This window comes from Rutilus rutilus (assembly GCF_951802725.1).
Source record: "Rutilus rutilus genome assembly, chromosome: 25".
Classification (NCBI taxonomy): domain Eukaryota; kingdom Metazoa; phylum Chordata; class Actinopteri; order Cypriniformes; family Leuciscidae; genus Rutilus; species Rutilus rutilus.
Window position 1 is genome coordinate 8,063,974 of NC_140229.1, and position 15,600 is coordinate 8,079,573.

A 15,600-nucleotide genomic window follows, 5' to 3' on the forward strand; every position below is an offset into this window, starting at 1 on the left:
AAGAGTTACCAATTATACTTTGAGATAGACTTTAGTAAGAAATGTGAGAAAATGTTTTGCCAAACTGTTTTTTCAACACTTTTGAGTTACTTGTGCAATGACAGTTTGCCAAAAAAAGTGTATGGATGTATTTAGTAAGTGCTCACGCTAGATGGCAGCAACCAATTAAGTGTGACTAGTGTGAATGATGCAATGTTTCAGAGTGTTTCTGATCTCTCTTTTTTTTAGCATTTCAGTGACACTTTTAGTTTCAGGAAGCCACCTACATTAACTTGCGTCTGTACCAGTAGCTATCAGTATATTAATATGACTGTATATGTAACAGATGAAATTAGTACGATATAAAGAATCTTTTTATTGCATAAAATAATGCATTTGTAATCTCAGTAGTTTGTTTTGTCTAGCATGTGCAAGGCAAAGTTTACATGGTTTACAAGAGCAAAGCTTTACCTCTCTTACCATATTTACAGGATATTTACATGTCATCTTTAATATCTGTATATCTGTAATATCTTCCTCTCACAGTGTCCATGATGTGAGAGTTCAGTGCCATCAGAGGCAAACCCTGGACCAAAACTCCTTAATGCAACAGATCTGAAACACAAAGGCTTCTTTACACAGTCAAAAACTCCATTCAAAATAGGTTGTGGTCAGCGGGTAACAGTTTTTGCACCAACCGGCGGCAGGCGAGGGCAAAAAAAAAAGCATTATGCAGGGCTGTGGTTTATGCTTCTGTTGCAGGTGGGCTGTGAGGGGCCAGCTGGGTCTCTGTGTCCTCTTTACTGTTGTCTGAACAGTCTGATCCGATGTAACAGCCTGAGTCTCTGGGACAGTCATTCAGTTCGACTTTGACTTCTTCAGAGGGAGATTTGGGCTCCTCATTTGTCTCTCCCAAACTCTGATTATTATCTGCATCAGATTAAAAACAAGGCTTTCACAACAAGCTCCGGTCTTGTAGACACACAGACGTAATGATAATGTCATCAGATGATTGTGCATAAACATTCATGCATTACTTGGAAGCATGTTGTTATAACACACAACATACGCAGTGTTTTACTGTGTATTGCAACGTTTGATACAGTTTGTGAGGTGTGGCTATATAAGACGGATACCCACACAAAGTCACTGCTCAACACACTTCCTGTCGGGTCTTTCATCACATGCAGGCAACTGGCCTCAATGACATTCACTTTTTTCCACTAGCATCATTTTTTTTATATATAAAAAAAAAAAACTGAAACCCCTATTCTAGTCATTGTGAACAATTTAAAGATTTTGTTTTTCTATTTACAAATCAATTTATTCATTTTTTTTATTAAAAGTATTTTGTAAATAGTTTATATTATCCATTTAAATTGTCTTATTTACAAATAAATTTTATTCAATTTTTTTATTTAACATTTTTATATTTTATATTATTCATTTAAATAGATTAAAATATTTTATTTAAATATATAAATATATTATTTAAAAACTATTTTCACAAAATGTACTTTTTCTGTGGTTAATTTATTGTGTCATGACATAATAAACAAAACAATTTTATTAAAACATTTTGTTATTTTGTTAAAATATTTACTCAATATTTTGCATTATTCATTTAAATATATTAAATATATATTATTTAATAATATCTTATTTATTTTAATATACAGTAGTTAATTTAAAATATATATTAAATTTTCTTTTAAATGTATTTGATCTTATCCTTTTTTTGTGTTACATTTTTGTCACCACAGTTCTCATACACCGAGTGGAAGAAAGTAGATTTTTATCAGGGGGAAAATGTGTGAAAACTTGAGCTTTCAGCATGTCGCTTTACCATTGCGGCTTTGATGAGGTTTGTTTATGAGCTTCTGAGGAGCTCATCCTACGTCAGCACTTTAACTGTAAGAGCTTTTATATAAAAGTGAAAAGTCAGCAACAATTCTTAGAATTGTTCAATTCTTGATGCAAAGATAGCATCATTTATGTGTATTTTTCTGACATTTTTTGAGAAACATTTTTATGACTTTTGATGACATTTTTGATGACATTTTTATGACTTATGACCACTTACATTCAGGGTCCTGCAGGTTTTCTGCCGCTGCTAGCAGCAGGTGTCTGTGTTCGGGGTCGGTCACATTCAGCTCTAAGAGATGCTGCTCCTTCAAATCCCGAAGATCATCCACCGTCTGATACCCGTTCAACAGCAGAGATGAAATGTGCTCCTGCAGTAACAATTTTGTCTGTTAAAGTACCACCAACTTTCCTAAACTTCAAAGATAATACATAACATCCTGTTTATGAGATCTTTGAAAGAGAATCTAACGAGCTAATGCATGTTTTTGGATATGAATCGTGCAGGTTGATCTTCAGATACAGTATTTAGTTGTACAGTTTAAGCACCTCCAGATTGAGTCTTTCCAGAAATTCCTGAAGGGTTTTGGGTCGAGGTCTTCTGCTCCTCCGGTGAGAGCGAATCCTCGGTTCCGGCACGATTTCCTCCACCAGCACGTCAACGTAGATGAACTTAAAGTTTCCCACTTTACCGTTCAGCATCCCAGTCCAGATTCCCATTGCAGGTTTACTGATGATCTCAATCACATCTCCCACCTTGCAAACGAAAAAGAATACATGTTAGTGGAAAAACATAATGCAAACTATCAATCTGCTGAGTTTGTTTCTGGTCAGCTCAGGGTGTTTTTACCTTGAGTTTTAGAGAGTCTGTGTCATACAGACTGGGAACAAAGTCAGAAATAATTCTAATATGCTGATTTGGTGCTCAAGAAACATTAATATCAATGTGGAAAACAGTTGTATTGCTTAATACTTTTGTGGAAACTATAATGCACGTTTTTCAGGATTCATTGATGAACAGAACGTTCAAAAGAACCATTTATTTGAAACATAAATCATTTGTATTGAGTTAGCACTTCTGAGTTGAGTTTGTTTCTTGTCATCTCAGGTTGGTTTTTACCTTGAGTTTGAGAGACTCTGTGTCATACGGACTGGGAACAAAGTCGGTGTGGACCTTGGCTTTCCCGCAAAACTGTCCTGTATAGGGCACGTCTTCTTCTAAACGCAGGCTGTCCCTGTTACTATAACCCTCAGAGCTGCTGGTGACACCACCTAAAACATCAGGAAATGCAAAAACAACCAGTAAAACACAAACCACATGGCTGAAATGTCAAGAGCACATCTGCGCCAAAATGTCAAATCAGCAAACAGTATGTTTTACTTTTTAAAATGCAAATGGTCCAATAATAAGTGATCTACTAGTTGCAGAAGATCAGCTTACTAGATGAGCTCTGGCCGCTGTGCAAACTGAACAAACTCTCCACCGAGTTACTGGAGTGGTTGCAGCCTTTGGCCATCGTACCGTCCACAACATCGGCCGCCGCAGCTTCATGCTCCTCGCCCTGTGAAAAACATCAACTGCGTTTGTTAGCAGAGAAAGTCTCAGGTAAGAGTCCCGACCAAAAACTGATGCGTGACAGGTCATCAGGTACAAAGTCAGGTCGTGCAAGGCCGCGGGCCGCTCGAGGGAGCAAAGTCTTTAATCCGCGAGAGCTGCAATGCCATTTTTACCTCAGAAGCTGCATGTAATCCACCCACACCAGGTCCTCAGAAGCTCTTTATAGTACAGCAAATCAAGTCTGATTCTTGAACAAGTTTTAAATAAATGAGAAAACTACAGAGACGTTGTGCGTTCTTGTTTTTACTGCTTTAATACCTCAGACTCACACTGTTTACTCAAGATAAATGTAGTAGGACAAACTTTCAAGTTCTGCAAAGAACTTTTACTCTTCACTCTGTCATTTTTTGATGTTATAAAATAGTTTTAAACCCAAACTGACAAAAAAAATGCTACTTTGCACCTACACTATAATTAAGTCTTCTTGATGAGGACATTTTTAGAGGATCTAAGGAAGATTTTCAGAGATAAAAATCTTACAAGTTGGTCTTTTCCTCACATGAAATCTACTGTATGACTCTGAACACTTGGAATATAACATGCATGTCATTCACTGCTTTTATGGTACTTTTTTATGGATCTCAACAGCCCCAGACCCTATTATATAAAAGAGCACTTTGGACATTTTACTAATTATTTGTGCTGAAAAGTTTGTTGAACTACCTAGAAGTCAATTCACTGAACAACCTATGATAAAACATCAAGTTCTCAAAAAGAACTCGAGAACCAAATGCTATAGAAAAAAGTTCTCGATAAGAAGAGCGTTCTTTGCTGAACCTAAAGAACCTTTATTTTTAAGAGTGTAACAACACGGCTGGTAAGCTTTGATTTTGTTTTAAAGGTGCTGAGCAGTCAAGCAAGCGCTCACCGTTTCCTCTGACAGGGCTTTAGTGTATTTCCGGCCCATTTTTTTACGCATGGTCAGCGAGATGTTCTTCATCTTCTTCCCGAGACCTCCTGATTTACTGGGATCCACCTCAGCTGCTTCCACAGGCTACACAGACATGCATCGAGTTCAGTACAAGACCCTTTTTTACAGTTTTTTATATGTGCATAATTAAAAAGAGAAACACTCACCAAACTTTCTCCCTTATCTTCTGCCTTGACCTGGGTGGGCTGCTGTCTGTCAAAAATCCCAAAGCTGGTGGATCGCTGAAACACAATGAATTTCATAGGTTAATGGTGGTCTGTGGCTGTCTTGATTGTGTCTTAGATGATCATATCACAGTCTTATGGTCACAGAAGAGATGGCCAACAAAGTGACAGTTTTTCATAGTTTGCAAACTCATTTGTTAACAGAAAAGGTCAAAACAGAATAACAAACTGTTAAGCGAGCAAACTGTTAGTACTTGCGTAATGTCTCCTTTCACCATATAGATGGACAAACTGTTTGTTTCTGGAAAAAAAAAGGGTTTACCTTGGGTTTGTTCCTTGATTTGTCAGAGACATTGGATGGTTTCCTTTGAAGCATTCTGTCAGTTGTGTCAAATGTTTTTTTCTCTTAAGTTTCCCTGACAGAAAGCAGCTCAACTCTTATTGAAGACACCAGCGCTGGCCTGAAGCAGCTCACACACGCAGTCGAGTCTAAACACACTTCCTCAACCGCACACAGGATGTGAGTGTCTACTCTGACATCTCTAATCAGTGACTTTAAAGCGTCTCTTCAAGAGAAAATAATGTGGGGCTCATTAGCATCAACAGTGTTTCAGAGCACAACACGGAATTATAGATAAGTTAAAGATAGTCTGATGTAATGTGTTTGTGATCTGTATATATAAGAAATCACTGTAACTTAGAGTTAAGGTTATCATCAATTAATTAATATGTACGCTACCATTCAAAAGGGGGTCAGTAAGAAGTCCCTTATGCTCCAGTTGCACTTATTTGATCAAAATACAGTAAAAACAGTAATATTGTGAAATATTATTACAATTTAAAATAACTGTTTTTATTTGAATATATTTAAAAATGTGTTTTATTCCTGTTTTGACTAAGCTGAATTTTCAGCATCATTACTCCAGTCTTCAGTGTCACATGATCTGTCAGAAACCATTCTAATATGCTGATTTAATACTCAAGAAACATTTCAATCAATGTTGAAAACAGTTGTGCTGCTTCATATTTTTGTGGAAACCTTGATACATTTTTTCAGGATTTATTTTGATGAACAGGCCACATTTATTTGTAATAGAAATAGTTTGTAACATTTTAAATGTCTTTAATGTTCCCTTTGATCAATGTACATCCTTGATCAATTAAATTATTAATTTCTAAAAACAAAAATTACCCCAAACTTTTGAACAGTAGTGCATATTACATTAAGAATATATATATATATATTATTTTAAACATAAAATATGTGATATTAAATATTATTGTCACGAACATTCAGTTATTTTGATATTAATTTAATTTTCATGGGCTTCTGGTTTGCTTTCTCAGTCACATGTTCTCCTTTGTTTAGTTTCCCGCCACTTATTTGTTCCTTGCAACTGCTGGTGACAATTACCATTTTAAATTGTGAATTTATTTGTGAAATTTACTAGCAATTTCTGATTAAAAATAGTTTCTACACCATTTTTTCAGTGTACATACTCTAACAGAATTTTTATGATACAGTATATATATCAATTTTATATTGAAAACTGACTCTGGTAGCAGTGTTGCCTTAGTTTTGCTGGATCTTAGCACAGCATTTGACACGATTGACCATACTATCCTCATTGAACATCTAACGCAGCATGTGGGCATCCAATAACTACCCTAAGTTGGTTTGCCTCTTATCCTCAAAATAGAACCTTTTCTGTTAAAATTGGATATTTCTTGTCATCTATTGCTTCTATTACCTTTGGGGTCCCTCAAGGTTATATTTTGGGACCAGTGTTATTTTATTATATTTATATACCAGAGATATATGCTTCCCTCTTGGCTCTATTTTTAAGAAATACAGTATTTTGTATAATTTTTATGCTGATGACACAGCAAGTATTTGCCTATAAAGTCTAGAGATGATAAATCCATTCAATTCCTTTTTGAATGTCTAAAAACCGTAAAATGCTGGATGAATAATAACTTTCTCCAGTTAAATGAGAAAAAGACCCTAGTAGCTGTGCAAATAACGAGTCTAGGGCCTCTGTTTGCCATCCAATCTGCATACTTAGGTCATTAATCTGGGATTTATTTTTGACACAGAGTTAAAGTTTAACAGACAAATCAATTCAGTTGTGAAGAATAGTTTCCTTCAACTGTGAAAAATTGCTATTAATCTGTCTTATCTTTCAGTGATCTGGAGAGAGTAATCCATGCTTTTATTTCTTCACGTCTTGATTACTGCAATGCTTTGTACCCGGGTGTAAGTCAGTCCTCGCTGTCACGTCTTCAGCAGTTACAAAATGCGGCTGCAAGGTTATTGACAAACACAAGAAAGAGGGATCATGTATCCCTTATTCTGGCTACCAGTTCATTTTAGGATGAAGTACAAGGTACTTTTGTATACTTTTAAAGCCCTGCACGCACGGACTGGCACCAAAATCTATCAGATCCTCTACCGTTGTAAACATGTTTAAAACCTGTCTTAAGACGTATTTGTTTGATGAGGCTTTTGCTACTTTGTAAGGACCATTAGATTTGGATTAGATGCATTTATATATTTTTTCTCCTCTTTTTTTCTCTCTCTTTTATTTCTTTTCATCCCTTCCTTTATATGTATTTTATTGTATTTTATCTTATCTCTTTGAAATTGTACAGCACTTTGCTACACTCAGTGTATTGATTGATTGATTGATTGATTGATTGACACAGTTAGTTAAACACACTCCCTGTTTTGCACCTCCCCGCTGAAACACATCTGAAACACCAGCATTTTGTGTTCTGAATGCTGGTCTCCAGCATTCTATTCTGTTCTTTTGTATCTTTTCAACCGGAAGTGCAGTTTCTCACCAGGGGGTCCGGCATGTCCAGGTCCATGACGGAGTGGGTGATCCATCTGGCTTGCTGGTCTCTTTTGTAGGGGTCCAATCGGTGAAAGAGCTCCTCGTATTTATCCCAGTCTGTGTCTCTGGGGAGGGTGAAGTTGAAGTTATACATGACCTGTTCAGCCGTTGACCTGTGGCAGGTGTGTGTGGACGTGTCCCACGCTGGAGAATACGCCACGGGACTCCAGTACTCCTGAAAGAGCCCTGGACTCCAGGAACCCTCTGTTTCTGTTGTATCCACATTCTTCTCCTGCAGGGGCTGCTGGGATGGAGGTGGTTGTCTTGTGGGTTTCTTCTCAGCTTTTTTGGTCAGACTGATGCAGGTTATGACAGGACTGTGGTCTTTGCCATTGGATTCTGTCAAATGACCTGAAGGAAGTAACATAGATTATGCAGCTTTCGTATTATTATTTAGTTCACATTAAAAATAAAATGTGTTTAGGTTTCTCACCACCTCACCATCAACTGTGTTGTTCCTTGACTCCTCTGTGACACTTTGACCCCCCTTTTTCACTCCTACCAGTTTCTGGATTTTCTTCAGCTTTCCTTGCGTCTCATCCTCGCCCTCTGACCTTCTGGTCTGAAATAAAGTGACATTGGGTGATTACAGCACGTGTGGGAGATCAGAGATGCTCTTTACAGTTGACCTCCCTCAATCTGCCTCAAGATCAACACACATGAAATTCCATAAACTGCAGGGACTTCTGGGTAATACTAACGCTCTGCCCTCAGGCTCTGACCTTATTAGAAGCCTTTCACAGATGTGCGTTTACTGACATGTCATTTGAGTTCCTCATAATCTGACCTCTATTTCTATGTAAAACATTTTATTTCTTCCAAGCTAACAAATATATAGGTTACACTTAATTTTAAGGTGGCATAGTTACATTGTACAAATAAGCACTGAGTAATATTAATTAACTACATGTACTTGCTATAGAGTTACAGTTAGGGTTTGTTACTTGTAATTATGCATAATCTACTGTTATTACTATAGTAAGTACATGTAGTAACATGTAACTTTATCACCTTACAATTAAGTGTTACCAAAATATATTCTAAGAATGTTTTCTGGACGTTCAAAACGTCCAGTTTTTTTATTTTATTTTATTGGTTATGCAAACATTAAAGGGAACATTCCATTTTATAATTTTGCAAACATTACATGGGAACGTTACTTTTGAATGTTCTCTGAATGTTCTGAAACAAGTTACTACAGTTAAAAAATGTTAGACGAACATCCAACTAAAATGTTTCAGAAAAAATGTTCCATGAACGTTTTAAAAACATTAGTAAAGACCAGGTAACTATGAACGAACATTTTATTAACGTTACTGAAAGAACGTTTGTTCGTAACTTTAAGAGAACCTTACTAGAACGTTAGCCAAAGTTCTGAGAATGTTCCTTGTTAGCTGGGTTCATCCTTTTTTTTTTATTCTAATTACAGTTTGATTATTTTTACATAATGTCAGAGGCCATAAGCAGGCCCAAGCAATGTCTATGCCCACAGATTTCTACATATCCTTCACATCTTATGTGTTTTTTTATTAAATATTTTGTAGGGATGCACATTATATCAGTACCATATCAGTTATCAGTCTTTGTACTGGTCGATTATGAATATTAATTGTGCATGCTCATTTCCCCTATTTTTACATTTAGATTACCTTTGCCGTTATCTAATGCTCACCTAAAGTTCTAAATAATACTGTACATTATAATGTTGTGATCCTAAAGGTTGCATTTAAAATGATTAATTTTAGTTTTTAGTGTTTTATTTTAAATTTATTTCAACAAAATAGTATATAATTATAATATTGGCCACTTTTTTTATTGATCAGTTTTCTGCCATAAAATAAATATTTAGCAGCTTATCATATTGTGCGTAATTTTATTATTGGTGCATCTATAATATTTTGGTTCATTTGACTTAAGTAGTACTCTAAGCTTTATATTACCATGTTTAAATCATTATGCATTATTTTGCGTATTTTTCCTCAAAATTAGAATGGAAAATATAAAAAGTCTGGGTCGAACCATATGTGAAGGCAGTGAAAATAATTCATAAAAGACATTTTGTTCACAACAAAGTGCAATGACAAGTTCAAGGTTCGAAGCAGTTGTCAAGAGAAGAAACTCACCAAGTCTTGCTGTCTGCCTTCAAAGTTTTCTCTATTGGGATTCCAGGCTTCAAAATTCACACCCTGTGAATAAAAACACCAATGCTGAATTCATTTGAGAGTGATGTCTTAATGTAAAAATCTCAGGTCTGACATTGAAAGAATGATAAAAGTGCAGTATTACACAGATGAATGACTCGCATTAGTGTAATGGAGAATTTAATCACAGAGGAATTTATCCTGTATTATCAAGAGACACATTTTCTGGATGCCACTCTTAAATTAATATTTGATGTTTTTACACATGAAAGTGATTTTGTGGGATATTTTTTCTGTGTTGCTGCTGTGATTTACCTGGACCGAAGGATTTTTAACAGTTTTCTCCGAATTCCCCCGCTCCTCTTTCCCTTCTCTAGTGAGTTTTGACCGCTGGTGATCTTTGACCGTCTCTAGATTAAAATACAACACAATTTAGCTCAAGCCCTGGATTTATGACAATTCAGACTTTAGATTTAGATGGAAACTTGTGAAGTCTGGGAAAGAGAGTGTGACCCTGATCACATTTTATCTGACTGTCAGTGAATCAGTCTGAGCCCAAATCAAATCCTCTGTTTCACATGGGCTTTTGGAATTGCTTTGTGTCGTCACTGATCTAATCCACTAAGACTGTTTGACACACACGACTTTCTCTGACCCCTAGCCCACCCTACTTCCTCGGCTAACACACACACTCACTCACTCACACACACGCTGCAGCATCTTTAGACCTCTTACCTGAGTTCAAATGGCTCTTGCCGTGTACAAAGTCATCTTTTTTCCTGGTGGACGGCCAGTGCGCATCAGACTCTGTATGATCTGTCAAAGATAATAACGAGTTATTTTAAGAGCGAAACATGGAAGGCAAATGAAATAGTGTTATCGAGAGACGCTGCGGCCAAGTAGGTCAGGTCGTTTGGTTAACAGTGCTCAAAAATATACGGCAGAAAAGCTTTGCTGGAATTCAGTGGGTCAAACGCAAAAATCAGTTCTTTTTTTCTTTTTTTTTTCAATCCTTAATCCTGAAACAAAGCAAAAATTCAGACAAAGATAAAGCTTAATGCAACGGATCCAGACAGATGAAGTTCTGGATGAAATAACTGACCCTCAAATTATGAATTTGACAGACTTTTAAACTCTATTACACTTTGTTCTCTGACCAGCAGTATTATTAGTACTGTAGTATTAGTCATGTGGTTTACGTTAGATTATACTGAAGTTCTTAATGAACTGTGAGTGAAATCAGCAAGGAATTCTGGGTATACATTCAATTTTAAAACAAGTAAACAGACCTGTAGTCTCATCTTCAGATGTCGATAGTATTTGGGACCTGTTATGTGAATAAAAAAATGCATATGATTAATAAATAAATATTGTACATATATATATATATATATATAATAACACAACAACAATACAGCAAGATGTATATTATACACCTTTCTTTTAATTCCCTGGCTGCATTGTTGTAATTTAGTTTGAAGCATTAAAAAAAACTAAGCAATAATAATTATGCAAAATAATATACTATATAATGTTATACATTTTTCACAATATATTTTTAGATATTTATTTTATTGATAAATGATGTTTATTTTTAGTTTAGAAAACTTTGTTGTAGTAGCCTAGGCCTTCGTTTCATTTAGAGTGCTCGTGAGAGGAGAGTTCAAATCCCGAACTTATTGTTTTTATGGTCAACGAACATAATCGTAACTCATATTATCAAGTTAATGTTTGGAAGGCTGCCATCAGGAAAAACAGCAGATACCGAAATAAAAACAGGCTATAGAATTGTTACTCGCCAGTTCAAGTTAATAAATCATAGAATCAACTGGTGCTTTTTTCAGAGCTCAAGAAGACAGTGACACTACAGGCTGTATTACATTACTTATTCTGATCAAAACTACATTAAGGCAGATCATGACCAGTATGTGATGCTGTAACAGGGACAAATGTGACCTTTAAACAGGTGGGTTAGAACAGTAACTAAATCCCTCACACTTGTCTCAATTAATATAATCCTAATCCATCTCTCTCTCTCATGAAACACAGCATACAGTACGTCATGATCTAATTGGTGGCCCTGGCCACACTGACAGTAAATATGTTAATGATATCATTCCCATAACAGATGTATTGTTTTGAGAAATGCATTAATATCAATTGTATTACTTGGTTGGAAGTAATTAAACTTCCCATAACTTTGAAATTATTTCCATTTTCTATAAACAATATACTATTTTTTCAATAAATCAAAAAGGAAAATTTTCACAGGTCTTGAAGTATCATTAACAGCCCAAAAAATCCAGTACTCACTTTCTCTTTGCCTTTTCCAAAGTCTTATTTTCCTGAGTCTTCCTTGTGTGAGTCTCTGGAAGCTTCTGAAATGAGAGACAAGAACATATTTAGTGTCTGTCTTCATTTTGATTCAGATTTGGTCATATACTTCAAATGTGCATCAGCTCTTGTCTGGATAAAAAGTATGGGGGGAAAAAGCCGGGATTTTGGCAATTTCCTAATGAGTGTGACCTGCCTTACCCCACACATGTCACTCACAGATTAATCAGCGGTTATACAGGTGGCAGCACTTTTGCTTATTAATATTGTCCTCAATGTCACATTCAACATAACTGTAGTTCAGAGTCTCATGAAATAGCATGTGAATTCCCTTGCGATTCTAGGCACGTGCGGATGAACCCACCATGGCGATGCAGGGCTCGGATCCACTCCACACGCCCATGTTCTTCGCAGAGTTTGGGCTGGGTGGCCCTCTCCGAAATGAGTCTTGACTGCTCAGGCCAATCTGGGCCGGTTCGTACAGGCTGTCAGTTGAGCCATCCTGGACCAAACACAGAATAAGAATAGTAAGAAAGACACTTAATATAAGAAATAAGAGCCTTGCTAGCTACTAACATGAATCACTGTGGTAATGAGTGGAAATACCTCCAAAATGTAAAAAAAGAAATTGACCTTTAAAACAGTCACTAAGGTTAAGGATGTAAAATATGACAGGTAAAAGGTGATGAATCATTATTCTTATTGGAAGAAGAGACATTGTTATCTATCTGAGCAAAAATCTATTCTTGTAGTTTGTTATGTTTTCCTCTATTTTTATATTATTCCTTAATTGATAATATTTTTAATTTGTATTCACAAGTTTTTACTGGTTGATTGTATTTATTGATTAATTGATTGAAAGATTGATTGTATTGAATCATATACTGTAAGTATATATAGGCCTACACCTGTATATAATTTTTACAAACACACACACACACACACACAGCCTAACCCTAAACCTACCCATCAGAGAAAACTTTCTCCACTTTTACATTTTCAAAAACATAATTTAGTGATTTATAAGCTGTTTTCCTCATGGGGACAAAAAAATGTCCGCACACGGAGAAGGATTTCGGATATTACCATCTTTGTGGAGACATTTTGTCCTCTTAATGTATTGGGGTTTACACATGGTGCACACATGGCTTTCCTGAGGTGACATATTGTTTCAGCCGTTTTATCGACGTCTTTCTTCGGTTGAAACACTGGTTGAACGATTACATGAGACGTGATACATTTCAGTAAGTTGTACTGTTTCTTTCAACATTCCTTCTGATGTTTTTTCATGTTTATTTCGTGCGGTAACTAATAGTACAGAGTAAGAGATCGCTCACATCACATCCCGCTTGAACTGACTGAGTCACAACAGCGATTTGTCACGCCACATTTAAGAGCGCCAAAACCACAGTTGATTATGGTTTGAATTTCGTTGTAAAATTGACAGAATCTAAAAGCTGAGACTTTGTTACATAAAGAAACCTACTCTTGGTCTTGTCTGTCGGCGCGTTCATGATGTCCTATTGTCCTTGATGTACTTTTTACTGAGTGAGTAAATGGACGTGTGGGCCGAGAAAAGTTTCATTTTATTAGTTTTATTAGTTTTTATTTTATTTTATGAATGTATATATACATGTATATTTTATGAATTCATGTATACAGCCTGTATATATAATTATTTATTTAGGCCTATCTATAATTATCTGACTATTCATTTAATTATATTAAAAAAAACAATTGTTAAATTAATAATGGTTTTTACTTTATACTCCAAAAAAGTACCATTGTAAATAGTAATATATTTATATACTTTTTAAACATTATTATTATTAATATTATTATTAGACATATATAACTTTATAATATATATTTCTATAGTTTTCTTTTTATTTTATAACATTTTTACAATATGGCTGCCTTTAAACAATTTTCAAGATGCAGATGTGTGGCTAAAAGTCTTGCTCCATGATTTTTAGATCTGCACTCTGAAAACGAAGTCTGGATTGTCCAGAGACTTCTCTCACACATGTTCAGGAGCTGCAGGCTGTTGTTGGATGGATGTATCTGGATTCAGGGGATGCAGTGTCAGCTCAGGACCTTCAGAGCTGTAGTATTCCTGATCCATGAATAGGACATTTTCCTCTCTGCTGATCCGTGATCTGCTGTAAGAAGCTCTCTGTCTCACGGTAATCCTCACCTCCGCTCAACATGCCCAATTCCAGCCAAATCAATCCCACTTTCTCTAGCCTTAAGACAATATCATGATATCTACGTCTAAAACGAGCATTTTAGCAACGTTATCTGGGAAATATTGGTTTACGTAGTATGAAGTATGAAGTTTACATACGAAGTATGTTGGAAAATCAACTCTTGAATATACTAAAGCTGTCATACAAACGTACAAGTACCATACAGCTCATGTTAAACCAAAAGCAATGGTTATACTCAATGATCTAATCTTGTTATTTTACCGGCAGAGACGCAGATAATCAACTAAATCTGATATGGCATACAATGTCAGCGTGAATCAGTTCAGATCATGAGATGTCAACCTCTCATTTCTGTTAATCTTCTAGAATATCTGATGAATCACTCCTGATAAAAAAAAAAGGAAACTGAGTCTATATCCTGCTGTCAGTATAAATGAGCAAACAAGGAAGCGTTCTCTTACCAGAGTGAAGCAGAAGAGGTTCATTGTCCAAGTTTTCGTCTGTGTCCTTACAGTTTCACACACTTTTATCGGAGAGGGGCATATGTGTGTAAGTGTGTGTGTGTGTGTGTGTGTGTGTGTGTGTGTGTGTGAGCTCCCGCACACAGACCGCTGGGATTGAGTGGCTGTTCGGCTGTCTGTGGCTTGACAGATTATTGCAAGTTGAAAATCCCTCCCATAATCCAATAGCGGCAGTGGCCGTCACTGTGCCCGTCCCTGCCTGTTAATGAGCTGCAAATACCCACCACCTTCCTTCACAAAAACAAATGTGCTGTCCACGTGCCATCAGCAGGAGACAGGAGGACACATGACATGATTTCAGTTTAGTTTTTTGTTTTATTAATCAAGTAATGAAAAGAGAGAACAAAGTTTAAGAGGGAATTTGGTCTACAAAAAAAGTATTTTGACATTCCATGGTGCTAAATTATGTATCATGGTTTTTACTTTTATATTCTAAACAACTTAAAAGTACCAAAAACAAGATATCATGGTAAAAAGTACCCAAAAAATGGAATACTGGTACCATAACATGACCCTAACATTATGGTAATACCGTGGTATTCGACTGCCTTCGACCCTTGTTGTTTTAATTGCAAGACTTTAGTTGGTCAGGATTAGACCAATGACCAGCAGCTCTATTTTTGACCATGGATGGACTTAAAGTGCTTTTCTTATGCTCATCCTGGAGAAGTTTCAAGGTTAGTCGGTCACAGAAATTCTGTTCAGAATGAAATAGAGAAAGTGAGCGGCTAAAGATTATTTTGAACTGGAATTGTTTCCTGGACATGCAGGTTTTGAACTGGTACTTAAAATATGTACAATATGAACATGTAATCTCCGGACACATGAGAACTTGATTGGCCACAGACAAAAACAGCTGAGGCTGAAAGACAGTTTCCTGCTTGAGTGTGAACAAGGTCAGAGAGGTGTTTGTGGTAAATATGCCTTTTCATGGGTTGTTGA

At 36.1% G+C, this 15,600-nt stretch overlaps 1 protein-coding gene across 2 annotated transcripts; it reads right to left on the reverse strand.

The window, feature by feature from the left end:
* Positions 1-335: 335 nt before the first annotated feature.
* Positions 336-14,913, reverse strand: samsn1b (SAM domain, SH3 domain and nuclear localisation signals 1b). 2 transcript variants are annotated; one of them, XM_084400891.1, is made up of 16 exons: positions 14,599-14,913; positions 12,292-12,429; positions 11,907-11,971; positions 10,883-10,920; positions 10,329-10,409; positions 9,909-10,003; positions 9,576-9,638; positions 7,894-8,014; positions 7,400-7,803; positions 4,538-4,612; positions 4,329-4,454; positions 3,284-3,404; positions 2,963-3,114; positions 2,392-2,598; positions 2,063-2,213; positions 336-909 (listed from the first exon to the last, which is right to left on the reverse strand). In XM_084400891.1, the coding sequence occupies exons 1-16, from the start codon at positions 14,620-14,622 to the stop codon at positions 725-727; spliced, it is 2,046 nt and encodes a 681-aa protein (XP_084257017.1). In that variant the 5' UTR covers positions 14,623-14,913; the 3' UTR covers positions 336-724. The 2 variants fall into 2 exon arrangements, with proteins under 2 accessions (XP_084257017.1, XP_084257018.1); XM_084400892.1 differs by lacking the exons at positions 7,400-7,803; positions 7,894-8,014; positions 9,576-9,638; ... (4 more) ...; positions 12,292-12,429; positions 14,599-14,913 and adding an exon at positions 4,878-5,062.
* Between the last annotated feature and the right edge of the window lie 687 nt (positions 14,914-15,600).